A 13,761-nucleotide genomic window follows, 5' to 3' on the forward strand; every position below is an offset into this window, starting at 1 on the left:
GCATCAATTACACATTTTTAGGGAGATTTGAGATTTAGTGTTTATTTACATCTACTTTTGGCATAATCCACGTGCCAATTTCAACGCATGGATCTAAGATCTGAGGTATCCACATTGCGCACTCTACATCCATCCCAAACGAGAGATCTTAAATCCGAGGATATCTAAGATCCTCATTTTAATAACTTTTCCCAAATCCACAGATCTCTAGTTAGATGAGAGGGTCCAACTAGAGATCCTATATCTCAAAGGCAAGGATAACTGACTGGTCTGAAATCCATCGATTTTGAGATCCAAGGGAACCAAACACCCCCTTAGACTAAGTGGGCCAATGTGAAGCCAAATCAGGATTTGAGAATCGTTGGTGGACACAAAGTTTGACAACTTGAGATACGGATCCAAACCCATCGCCCTAAGCAGGCAAACCCGGATATCAAGGGTACATATGTAATTTGACAACAAAGACTAGTAGAAAGGTTTGTTCTTTCAAAATTTTGTCTTCATCTCTCTCTCTCTCTCTCTCTCTCTCTCTCTCTCATTGTTCTTTCAATTTTTGTCCCCCCCTCTCTCTAGTTCTTTCAAAATGTTGTCCCCTCGTCTCTCTCCTTGTACCACATTTGTTGGTTGGTCTCTAGAGAGGCTTTTTGACGTGTTAGGGGCCTAAGACCTCTCTCTCTCTCTGCTATATATTTAATGAACCAAGACACTGTCTCTGGCAAGCACCTAGCAGTGTCTTCCGGAAAAAAGAAAATCCCAGCTTTCCTTTTGAAGCCAAAAAACAATTCATCAGGGTTCTTCTGTCCATCTATAATTCCCAAAACAACAAAGTGGGGAAAAAGAGAAGGGAAGGAAGAAAAGCCGTCTTTAGAGATTCCTCCAGATGAAGCCTGCCAAATCAATCATCTTTCTACTGCTTCTCCTCTTCGTAACAGCCCAAGGTACACACAACTGTTCCAAGAAAGGGAAAAAAGCAAATGTGAGAGGTGACTTCTATTCACATATATGTCAAGGATCCTCCTGACATCCCTTCTGTTTCTTCTTTCTACAGGAATACGTCTGAATAATGAGTTGATAGCAGAAACCCCATTGAGAATCCATGTGGGTGCAATCCCTATAGTTCTATTATTGATTTGTTAATTCTTTCCCAATTAATTTTATGGGTTTTTGACTCAAAAGTTTTGTTGGAAACAGGTGAGGAAGGAAAGGAGTTTAATAGAGAACAGAGTTTATGAGAGTAGTAGTCATGGGAGACATGCTCTTCAATGCAGAGGCTCATCATGTTCAGGTGCCAACTCTAGGCCTCTCAAGAAGGTTCGCCAAAGGCTACCAAGCTTGGTTGCTGACTACTCTGGTCCTAAGATACATGACCCAAAGCATCACTAAGTGTGTGCACTGGGATCGATCTGATGACCAACCAATCATTTTTTGCCAGAAAGCAACAACTCACAAAGAGTAGATGTATGCATGAAATAGTAAAGCAAGCAGCAGGGAGGGAATTTAAGTTGTTTTATTTCTTGTTGCAGGAAGAAGTAGAAAACTACTTGCCAACACACCCTCTTCCACCCAGGTGGGTAAACTAATAAAGCATCATCATTTTCAAATTCTTCAGTGTCTATTGTGAGCTAGACCCATCTTTCTCTGCTTCTAATTTTCTTTTTCCTATGTTGGTATCCTGCAGCTTGTGGGTGTGAGAGTTGTGGAAGCTAGGATGAAGGAGGCAAGCCACGAAATAACGTCTTCGGATCAAACCTCTGACATTTTAGATATTGCAGGGATGGACTATTCTTCTGCAAGGAAGAGCACTCCAAATCACAACTGATTCCAAAAAGTAATTGGACACAAAGATGAGTTAGGAAGAAAACTCAAACCATTAACTAAAACGTGCAGCTGCTTTGTCGAGAGGCAAATTTGTACATTAAATTTTATTATATTAGTTTTATTCAATGCAACATAAATTACAATCTCTCTCTCTCTCTCTCTCTCTCTCTCTCTCTCTCTCTCTCTCTCTCTCTCTCTCTCTCTCTCGCTTATATATATATATATATATATATATATATATATATATATATATATATATATATATAGGAAAAACCGTAACGTCGAACGATTGTCGGATGCACCCCTGCATGTTGATTTTGCACAAAAAAAAGAGAATTAGCACGATGGCCACTAATTCTCTGGGCGGAAAATGACTTTTAGTTGCAGTCACGATTTCTGCTAAAAGTGTGTTTCAGTAAAAAAAATGTAAGCTGCTGATCCACGCATGAACAGCGGGGGACCTTTGTCCGATGACAGTGGATGATTTTCTCGTCCACTGTTATGGGCCTCTCTCTCTCTCTCTCTCTCTCTCTCTCTCTCTCTCTCTATATATATATATATATATATATATATATATATATATATATATATATATATATATATATATATATACACACTCTCGATTGTGGTTTGCCAGGTTGGACATGCGATCAAGGTACTGAGGATAGTAAGGGTGATGAGGGCAAGATGACCTACATGGTGCAGGTGCATCAGAGTTGATAATAATGTCGAGTTTGGTCGAAACAATGCCCCCTTTTGCACATTGATATTATAAGGGACATGGTCGAGTTTGGTATTTTTTTTATCCCTAGGTGGAGTAATTTATCGTAATTTTTGCTAGTTGATATTATAAGGGAAGGATGAGATATGTGTATATGTGTGTTAAAATCTAATGTGGTTGTAAACCACCATGTTATATGGTGATACATGAACTTGTTTGCGTAGATATATCCATCAAATATTTTTTTTTTATAGTCAAGCTGGGGTTAAGCAGACCCCTACCAGTTCCTTGATCAAAAGCCATCAAATATCAGACCTAACAATTTACATGTGCTTGTATATAAAACATGGTTTGTTTATTGTATTTCTAGATTTAATCAACTCGAATTGACCAATATATCGGCGTCTCACAATCCATGAAAATAAGGATGGTAAATGGCTTGAACATCCAAAATATCACATTGGAGACAACTTCAATGGATGAAAATGGCAAATCAAACATGATAAATTCAAAGGTTAGTTTTTGCATTTAGAAATTAAATCTATGCATATTAAACGTCTACCACCATAAATTATGGTGATTCAGTACCATAAGTCATAAAGGATAGTAAATTTTCTCACCTTTGGGTTCCTATCCAATGACCCTCCTAGATGTGAGGGAGAAAGAGGTTGTTTTTATTGGTTTCTTATTCTTTTTATGGTGCGATTTTTTATGAACTCCATATATAATAATAATAATAAAGTCTTCTAATGAATTATATATTGAAAACGTGTTTGAAAAAACGGCAGGCCGACTTGGATTTGGGAATGGTGCTCCCAGTAGAGGCAGAGTGGTTGCGAGAGGGAAGGGAAGGTCAGCCTTTTATTGATGTGGGCTCACATGTTCCCTGATGGGCCTACACGTGTGCTGCTGGGCTCATGCAATGGTGTGGTGCAGCGTGAAAGGTGGGGATTGCGTTGTGGGTTGGGTAGAAATTAGAATTCAAGCACATGGGTCGCACGCCGTTTCACATGAGCTCACTATGTTGAATTTCACTGTCAAGGCTGATGGGTGTTGTGTAGAGGGCATCAATTGGCCAAGTGGGTCTCTACGAGTGGCATTCAATGCATGAGACTAGGGTGTCAATGGGTCAGGTTTACCCGGACCCTACCTGTACCAAACCCTATAGGGTCCGGGTATGGTGATAAATAAGAAGATTCGATTAAGACCCAAGTCCACACTCAAAGGTCTGATTAATACATGGATCCCGGTATAGTTTATGAAATTTTATATCAGATCAGTGCCCAGCCCGAGTTCTAATTAAGACAGTAATTTTTCAATGTATAATTAATAAAGATATTATTTTACCGAGTCTGTCTCCGGTCTGGTTCATGTGGTTTTTATCGGGTCAGGGTATGGTTTCTCTTATTATGGGTCTGATTAGACCCGAGTCTGGATACCATACCCGAAAATCGGGGAGTCCTGCCACATATGCGTGTGTGATTTGAGGGTGACAAAGGTGTATGTATAGCGCGAGCAGTTGTGATTTGTAAGAAAAGAATTACATGGTCCATTTTATAAACATTGAGTTGCAAACAAGAAACAAGCTAGGATTCTCTAGTTCCTTTTCTAATTATAGAGTGTTTGGCATTAGTTGCTTTCTTTAGATTTTGTGGTCGCTATTTAGAGTGACAGATTGTGTGGGTGGGTGGGTGTATATCGTAGTCACAAATATCGTTCTCAAAAACTTTTCAGCAGGATTTTGGCAAAAAAAAATCGAGAAAATCTTGAGATAATTTTGGCAAATTTTTAATATGCATATATACTAATAACAACCAATAGAAAAATAAAATCATTATTTTTTAGAGAGATTCCCCTCCCCCACTCGGCCATCAATCATATATATATATATATAGAGAGAGAGAGAGATAGATAGAGAGAGAGAGAGAGATAGAGAGAGAGAGAGAGAGACTAGTTGCATTGGGACTATGAGTTGCAGATGGCCAACAATGGTAACCCTGCCTTAAGCCTTAGGGCGCATTTGTGTAACACGGAAAGCTAGGGCTTTTTGCTGAAATGCACGGCTTTTGATGCATTTTTGTGGGGGCCATAGTAGCAATGCAAACTTGGGATCCCTTTTTTGTGGAAAAGGAGTCCCAAATTCAACATTGGACCCCCTTTCCACGGTAAGGGTGGTTGGACTCATTTTTCGGGGAAGATAGCTCAACAGCAAAAGCTATCATGGAGCTCTATTTCGTGACACAAACACTCCCTTAATGGAAACCTCCTTCAAGCATCGGGACTTGAGAGTTGAAATTGAATGTTGTTTTCTTTTTTGAGTTTTCTTTCCTCCAAGCCTCAAAGATAAGGGCTGGGAATCTTTGTAAATGTAAAGGGTTACATTTTTACGAAACTGAGTTTATAATAAATCTATATAGAAGAAGCTTGGAGAGTGGCCCGCTCTCCATGGCTAAAAAGCAGTACCCCTTCTTCACGAGTAACGCCGCAACACCAAAGCCCTCAAAATGAAAATTTCAGGCTTTAAAATTTCAGTTTTGATTGAAGTCTCTTGAAATGCATTTCATTCAAAAACTCACGAAAAAAAAATGTGGGATTTTCAATACATGGGTTTTTTTTTTCAGTTCTCATAGGGAAAATATATTGTGGTTTTGTACCATGGTGACACCATACGGTGGTACACTCTTGTTTGCATAGTTCTAGTCCCCAAATGGCAAATCTAACTTCATATATGTGTTTAGCATGGTTTATTTAGTATATTAGAAGGTTTTATCATATTTAATGCATATAAGATTTCAGTTTTGAGATGGTAAAAATAAATGGCTCATAATTCATGAAAATAAAGATCGTTTAACAATGGTATAAAATTTTATATTTGAATCAGCTTTAACACAAAAATAATAAATATAATATGCTAAACATGATCTAACAGTTAGATTTTGCTTTTAAAGCTTTGATCTATATATAAATCAAGTGTGTACAGAACCACCTTAGAAGCGAACACTTTTAGACTTTTATTGGCACTATTTTAGCGCCAATAAAAGTCTTTTTAAGCAAAAAAGACACTGAGCGTCCATCAAGGTGAGTGACCTTCATTTGAGCACCTCAAAAATCACATTTTTGTCAAAAAACCTTGATTCAATACACTACAAGAGGGGCAGGGACATCAACCCCTGCCAAAAATAAAAAGAGGGGTAGGGGCATCGACCCCTGCAGAAAATAAAAGAGGGGCAGGGGCCGATGGCCCCTGCTGAACCAAGAAGAAAAAAAAGGGGGGGGGGGAGAGAGAGAGAGAGAAGAGGCCAAAGGCCCCTGCGACTTTTGAAAAGGAGGAAGCAGGGGCCATTGGCCCCTGCCATCCTTAAAAAGAATCGAAGCAGGGGCCAATGGCCCTTGCTGGATTCTTAAAAATGAAGTAGGGGCCAAAGCCCCCTACCGAAATCTCCAAAACAGGCGGAAATGGGAGGGGGGGGGGTCCCAACCCCTTCCGCCGGCCCACTAGGTGATAGAGGGCAGAACGAGAGAGAGAGAGAGAGATGAGGGAAAAGAAGAAGGGAAGGGAGGAGACGTACCTAGGGGAGGAGGTCACCGGCGTCAGCAGACGAGCAAGAGGAAAGGAGAGAGGAGACGAGCAAGAGGGGATGAGAGAAAGGTCGGATGATCAACGAAGTGGTGTCAGCAAAGCTGCTAAAGAGGGAGGCAGTCGTTGAAAGGGGGAGAAAGGAGGGCGAGCAATGGGGCGAGAGAAAGGGCGGGAGTGTGCGATGAATGAAACAGAAAGAGAAAAGAAAGGGGGCTCGCGTTAGGGTTTTACAAGAAATTTAGCGACGAATTAGCGATGGCAAAATTCTGTCACAAACGTTGTCGCAAATTTGCGATGGAGTAGTAACAGAAAAACGATGTCGCTCATCTGTCGCGAAGCTGCAACGAAGTGTGAGACAAAAATTTTTTGTCGCAAATTTGCGACGGTGTTTGAGATAAAATTTTCTGTCGCTAATTCTGCAACTAATTCCAAATTTAGAGACAAATAGTTTTCTCTCGCTAATCCACTGCAATTTTGCAACGGATTATTTTCATCACAAATTTTTGTCGCTAAATAATATTTTTCTTGTAGTGATAGTAGATTCTTAATAAATGGACCATGTTGAATGCATCCATAGGGTTTGAATTAAAAAAAACATAGAAATGTCTAGTTCACGTTGTAGTTCTCATGTGATATATATATATATATATATATATATATATGTGTGTGTGTGTGTGTGTGTGAGTGAGAGAGAGAGAGAGAACCATCATGTAAATCATGATTTTTATGGGTTTTTTATTATTTTCTCTTAAATCCAACCATACAGATGTGATCTACATGTTTTGTTTTATAGGCACACCAACTCTTGAATCATCAAATTATGATGCATAAGCAAGATTTTTTAAGGCTATAAAATTAACAACTTAGAATTTTTATTGAAAATACACAATCCAAAAGTCAATTTCTAGCAAATAAACAATGTACCCATGTCGATCATGTCTGTCAGATTGAAGTAGTTGGGCAGAAAGCGGGCTAGGACCGATGCCCACCCCCTACGCACAGCCCAATTGTAAATTAAGAAAATAAAATATTTTTTTGTCATTTGTTTTTGCACCAAACTACTCATGTAATGCATATGGCAAGTTGCAGCTTGCCATTATAAAAGAAGTCTGAAAACACAGAAATCATACATTGATATGTGTTACATCCTTAACTTTAAAAGAAATAACTAACAATTTGAAGAGTGACAAATCATGCATAATCCTTATCAAATGTTTACAAGTTACTACAAATTTGTGCACAAATACACTTACTTTATTGTAAAGGAGTAGTATATATATATATATATATATATATAAAGTAATGAGTAGCTTATAAACAGTCTTAAATGGTTTCAAAGGGCAAAGATTTCTGTTTTTGCTTAATAGTAACTTAAAATGTATTTTCTATAGCTTATTGGGCAGAAACCATATTTTTTTTAGAGACAGAAACCATATTAAAATGGGGGTAACTAAAAGATGTAAGCCAGGGAAATATTCATAGGTTTTCATGTTTAGATGTGTTTTTAGAGTGTCAGAAAACCAAAAGCCCATATTGCATCCAAACTTGATGAAATGGAAATCACAGTTCTTGGTAAATCAATTTGATATAAAGCATGGTTTTATGGTTTTTAATGAATAGACAATGATGAACACATTTTGTAGGTTAAGACTAAGCAAATAACATATGCAACTGTTTTCATACAAGTATATGACAAACTATTTAGTAGCTGCTCATATCTCTCTCTCTCTCTCTCTGACTTGATTGTTCATTATTCCCTTCTTGCTATGGCCACACCCTCTCCCCATCACAAAAAGAAACATAGCATCTTTTTCAAGATGTATCTCATTACATTTATTATATAACATTTGTAAGGTTAAGTCTTATTTTTACATTGAGCATAAAGGTTTCTAAGTGATTTTTTTGTATAATGCAATTATACTTCATTCCTCCAATTTCCCTTTGGCAGGAAAGCACATTATGTAGGAACACCACTTTACACACTTTCAAATTCTCTGCGAGTACTTTTATGGTGATTTTGTATTCACTATTTAGTATATGGGTCTAAATTTTACGGTCTTATTTGCCCATGACCTATGACTGAATATGCAAGCACCTGTTTTATGCTTGTGTGAGTCCAATTAATGAGACCAACATCATGCAAAGAATAGCAAGGATTGCCAGAAGCAACAAAGAATAACAATAACGAGGCAATTCATTTATTGACATTTCATGCACTCCTATCTTTTGGTATAAACACTAAGATACTCTATTAAATTTCATTAGAATTTCTCTATTTATTTGAGAATTATCTATAATTTCAAATATGTTTTATTTGCAATTGTCCTAATTGAGTTTAAATTTTCTTTTATAGGCATGGGTTGGGCTAGGAATTGAGATGAGCTGCTCATGACTCAGCTTCCATAAAGTCTATTTGAACTTATAAAATAGTTAGGCTCAGCAAGCTGAGCCTGAACAGAGTATTCCGCTTCGACTTAGCTTGTATGGATTCGTTACATAGTAATAAACATAGTTTTTTCTTTTTGAAATGCAGTAATAAACATAGTTTTAGATTAATGTTGTCAGTATCGGTGCAAATCGGCTGATTCGTATAGTATTGGCAAAAATCGATATGAAACTAACCCGAATGGCCGATTTTTTAATGAATATAAAAAATGCTTAAATTAAATTTTTAATATTATTTTAAGGGTTTTAACACGTGTCACATTCTCATTGATTCAGAATATTTTTAAATTATTTTTTAGCCGATTCAAAACAGTTCACTTGAGAATCGGTATTGGCTGATTCACCTGAATCGTTGCCCAAATGATTCGATAGCCGACACAATTTCAACAACATTAATTTTTTACAATGGGGTGTAATGTATGATAAGTGGTTAAAGCCTTTGGCTTGCAAACAATAGGTCGACCGTTTAAATGTTATTGCTTTTAATTTTAAAAGAATGTATTTATTTTGTAAATGAACCACTTTGAGCTTAGTTAAATAGCTTTAGTATTCAAAATATATTACACTCTTTTTGGTAAGCCAACCAGTTCAAGCTTGGCTTGTTAGCTCGGGCTTACCATAAGCTTGAACTCAGCTCAGCTTACCAAAAGGATGAGGCTTGAGTTCCTCAAGCTTCACTCCTTTACCAACTCAAAGCCATGGGGTCTAATGACTTCCTTATCTTAACCTTTTATCACTACAAGGATGACGGTCAATATCAGCGACTTTTTCACCGCTATTGCCCTATTTATTACCGTTGTAGGTCTATAACGATGACAAAAAATGGTCTTCAATTCTTTGCCTCAGTTGAGAAATGACAGTGAAATTTATATGTTGTTAATGTGTGACCCAACATCAGTGAATAATCTTTCCAGAACTGAAAACACTAATAACAGCGACCCACCTTATAATGGCGGCATATCTATAACGGTGATATTTATGTGTTGCCTTTATAGCATGTAATGGAAAGAATTAACTCTTTATAGTTGATAGCGGTGATAAGTAAGTCAGCGTTATAGGTTATGAAGGCGACAATTAAATCACTATTACAACCTATAACGGTGACATAGGGTTAAGGCTGATAATCACGACACAGAAATATCATTGTTATAGGCCTTAAACCTGCAACAATAAATTTTTTATATTAGTTTTAAAATTTTTATATTAATTTTAAATATTTTATATTAGTTTTAAAGTTTTATTTACATTACATTAAACAAAAATGCAAATACAATTCAAATATCCACTTCAAACATACATTAATTCAAATATAAACATACATTATAAACATCAATTCAAATATAAACATACACTGGTGTTTATACATCCTAAAACATGCATTCAAATATAAACATATATTTCTTTAACCTCCTCAAGCATTCATCCTCTCCAACCTCCCTCAACATATATCTATTCAAATATAAACATGCACTTCAAACATCAATTCATATATAAACATACACTAGTGTTTATATATCCTGATCAAATATAAACATACACTTCTCCACCCTCCTCAAACATCCAACCTCTCTAACCCGCTTAAACATCCAACTTCATTTCAAATATAAACATACACTTCTCCAACCTTCTCAAACATTCATCATCTCCAATCTCCTCAAACATTCATCATATCCAACTGTAAAACCTATAAAATTTTTGTAAATTATCTAACAAAACAAAAAAAGTTTTTACTGCAATTTTTGAATTATCAATTGTTCATAATTGAATGAGAATCTGAAATATCAATTCGAGCAAAGTTAAAAGTTTCAAGGAATTTAAAACTTGAAATTTAAGTTTTGTAATTTAAAATCCATTTGAATTTGACTTTTGGGATCTAGATCTAAGATAGATCCAAAATCCATTATTTAAGATGATTGGATCCAATATATGAATTTGAATCGTGAAAAGATCCTAAATCCAAGCATTTAGATCTGGATCTCAAGAGTATCCAAAATCCACTTTGGATTTTGGATAAGGTATGGTTTTGATTCAAATAGAATTGGATCCAATAAGAAATGTAGATTTTAGTTTTAATTAAATAATTAATATTAGATTGTATATTTACTTTAGACTTTACTTAAGATCAACTAATAACCTTAATGATTTTTCATAAAGTAGTCTAAACTATTCAATAAATAGGTGATATGGCATCACCCGAGAAAAGAGGAGGGAGGTCGGGGGTTCGGTGGTGTCTCTCAGGCCTGAGCTGGGAGGACACTTCAGGAGAGGAGGGAGGCAGTCCAACAGATTTGCATAGAGAGAGAGAGAGAGTGAAAGATTTTTTTTTTAAAAATGGCTCGTCGGGCTCTAATTATAGACTCTATAATGACAACATGAGCGTGCCATCGTTATAGATTAAACCCTATAACACCACCATTGGAATGTCACCATTATTGATGTATAACAAGTATATTGCTAACGACAATATATAAAGTTGTTGTTAGAGTAAAACCCTATAAGAATGACATTTATATATCATCGTTATTGATCTTTAACGATGAGATTATCAATCAATAAATACTTTTGTTAAAATATTTTAATGACAATATTTAACGGCCAGATAATGTCGTTGTGAAAAACATATCTTTAATGATGATATATAAAGTTGTTGTTATAGATATGTCTTTAATGACGACATGTATGCAGGGGCAAGGCATTTATAATGCTATCCATCCCGCCATTATTGATGAAGCAATAAAAGAGAGATTCATGGCCGTAGTAGAGTAATAACCATACAAAATTTATGTCATTGCTAGTACCTAGCAAGTAGCGGGAACAAAAAACATGCCATTAGCCATTGGTCAATAGCGATGACTTTTGTTGTCGTCATTAAAGAGTCGCCAAAACAAAAAAAAACTGTAATTTAACCTAAGACATGAGAAAAAGAAACAATGGAATTGTAAACATAAAAAATCTAGCCTATACTAACAAAGTTTATAACCTAAAATAGTACGGGAAATGATTATACTGTAACACTTGAATCAGCAATGCACAACTCAACATCTTCCATTTCTCATACTCTTAGCAAAGACATTCATAATGATTGGCTAAGTTGGAAACTTGAGTGGTTCTTTTCCCCTAACCCTAGAACGTTGTCCCCCCAAACCCTAGAACGTTGTCCAATAAGCTTGACCTACTTATTCGTATAACTAATAATTTCTTATTCTTTCTTTATCGAAATGGATCGACCATCATGAATCGTACATGTGATCAACATCATTGTCATTCCACTAAGAGGAAACTGCTCTACTTCCTCTGAGAATATAAATGTCATAAGATCGAAGCTGACTGTGCTACCCGGTGAGCAGGGGAACCTTAAGTGTTTTACCAATCAGAAGCTTGAAAAGGAAATAAACAAATGATCATGTCTTAAACTAAATATCAAAATATTATCATTTAAATGACGACATAACAAATTTATTATATATAATATTTATGTATATGGACTATTCTCAAGAAAAATGGCCAATTATGTATGTTTTATTTTGCTATTTTTATTATTTTTACATACCATTTGTTAATTTTAATGAATTTATTTTTTTTTGACAAATTAAACTGATAGTAAAACAAGAAAAAAATTAAATTCTTCATGAGAATTTGGCAGTCGTTATTTGTCGTTGCCCAACATGATCATATTCTTCCAAACTGTGATCTCTTGTGAGGACTTGGCAAAAATTTTCAGCCAAGCAATAACCTTTTTTTTTTTTACTTACAAAGAGTCACCCTCAAGATTAGAGACCTAACCGTGGCTTTGCCTGCCATACTTACAGTCACTATTTTGGCATGCAATGTAAAACTTAGTGGACTTACCCTTGCACCCCATGGAGTTGCCACACTTCGGCTTGCGCAAGGGGTGACGCTCATGAGATTTGAACACAGACCATCTGCCTAGCGGCCTAGGTCGCATCCCATTATGTCAAACCCCTTTGGGGCAAGCGATAACCTATATCTCTAATCTCTTTTTTTGCCATGCAATGTAGGCAGGGCCCACATTGGTGGATCAAATGCACGTATCGTTTGGCCCATGTACATTTGCAAGCTTGCCATCTGTTTGGTTTATGGCGACACTTTCCATCTATGTCACAAGGAGACGTGGTAGGGTTTCAAATGGATCAAATCTTGACCCAGTTCCGACCCGACCAAAGTTAATGTGGGTGGATTTAGACAAAAATTATGTTTCATTTAAAGAACGAATCAAATCCAAAACCAATAATCTCAGATTTAGCCGGATCTAGCTCGAAACTGAACAAAGAAAAAAATAAAACCAGGTCTGACCCGACCCAACCAAACCCATCTCCTGCACCTTAGGTGCTGTAAAATGAACTGGAAAGGTGGGCAACATCTGCTATATAATAGATATTAATAAAATCAATCGATGTAAAGTGTAAAAATTATAAGCAAATGGCGCCACTCGTAATTTTCATAAGACAACCTTTGAGCCTAGTTTATTACATGATTGGCACTAGGGATGAAAATGGATCGGATCCGGATCAGCTAAGTATATAGAACGGGTTGGAACAGTCAAAAATCATAAAAGTGGCATACTGTATCCTGTCCGTTTGCATCCCTGTATGGCACCACCAATTGTTTTTTCTAGAGGCAGTATCCTTTGGACTCCAAATCTGGTATCATAAAAGTCAGATCCAGTCCTGAATCTGGAATTCCGTTCGAGTTCTGAGTCAGATCTGAACTTGGAACCAGATTAATTACTATAAAATCAGACCTAGGACTGATTTTCCCTAGGTCCAGCACATATTTGACCCGTTTGCAACCTTAATACTTGGACATCAAGATTCAAGATTTTTTTCAAAAATGGTACAGGAGGACACAAAAAAAAATATTTTTAATAAATAAGCAACTATTTTGATATTTTAATATTTAAAATTGTTTTTTATTAAATAATAAAAATTATTTTAAAATATTAAAATAATGTCCGTATAAATCTGTGTCTAAATCAACATGCATGCCCGTTCGTGTCACCAAGGACATGCGGCCAAAATGACATGTTCCCCTTCCATGGTGACAAATGAATAAAATTGCAACTTAAGTGCCATTAAATTTTCATCAGAAATAAAAGATTTTCATATTCTCTCGTGTTTATCAAGAAAATAAAATAAAAGAGCAATGATAGGGTGCTCCTAGAATGGCAAAATCTTGG

The 13,761-nt window shown here is 36.2% G+C and overlaps 1 protein-coding gene across 1 annotated transcript; it reads left to right on the top strand.

The window, feature by feature from the left end:
* Window positions 1-737: 737 nt before the first annotated feature.
* On the top strand, window positions 738-1,961 carry LOC149842065 (uncharacterized). The gene is made up of 5 exons (XM_090001272.1): window positions 738-938; window positions 1,049-1,098; window positions 1,192-1,285; window positions 1,524-1,567; window positions 1,679-1,961. The coding sequence occupies exons 1-5, from the start codon at window positions 881-883 to the stop codon at window positions 1,817-1,819; spliced, it is 387 nt and encodes a 128-aa protein (XP_089857398.1). The 5' UTR covers window positions 738-880; the 3' UTR covers window positions 1,820-1,961.
* The last annotated feature ends 11,800 nt before the right edge of the window (window positions 1,962-13,761 follow it).

The sequence above is a fragment of the Nuphar pumila genome, chromosome 3 (assembly GCF_984573655.1).
Source record: "Nuphar pumila chromosome 3, dmNupPumi1.hap1.1, whole genome shotgun sequence".
Classification (NCBI taxonomy): domain Eukaryota; kingdom Viridiplantae; phylum Streptophyta; class Magnoliopsida; order Nymphaeales; family Nymphaeaceae; genus Nuphar; species Nuphar pumila.

What these genes read in the sequence shown, in the direction of transcription:
- LOC149842065 (XM_090001272.1), top strand. Translation starts at nt 881, where the DNA reads ATGAAGCCTGCCAAATCAATCATCTTTCTACTGCTTCTCCTCTTCGTA. An exon ending in CCTCTTCGTAACAGCCCAAG is followed by an intron (nt 939 to 1,048) that starts GTACACACAACT and finishes TTCTTTCTACAG; the next exon opens with GAATACGTCTGAATAATGAG. An exon ending in CAGAGGCTCATCATGTTCAG is followed by an intron (nt 1,286 to 1,523) that starts GTGCCAACTCTA and finishes TTCTTGTTGCAG; the next exon opens with GAAGAAGTAGAAAACTACTT.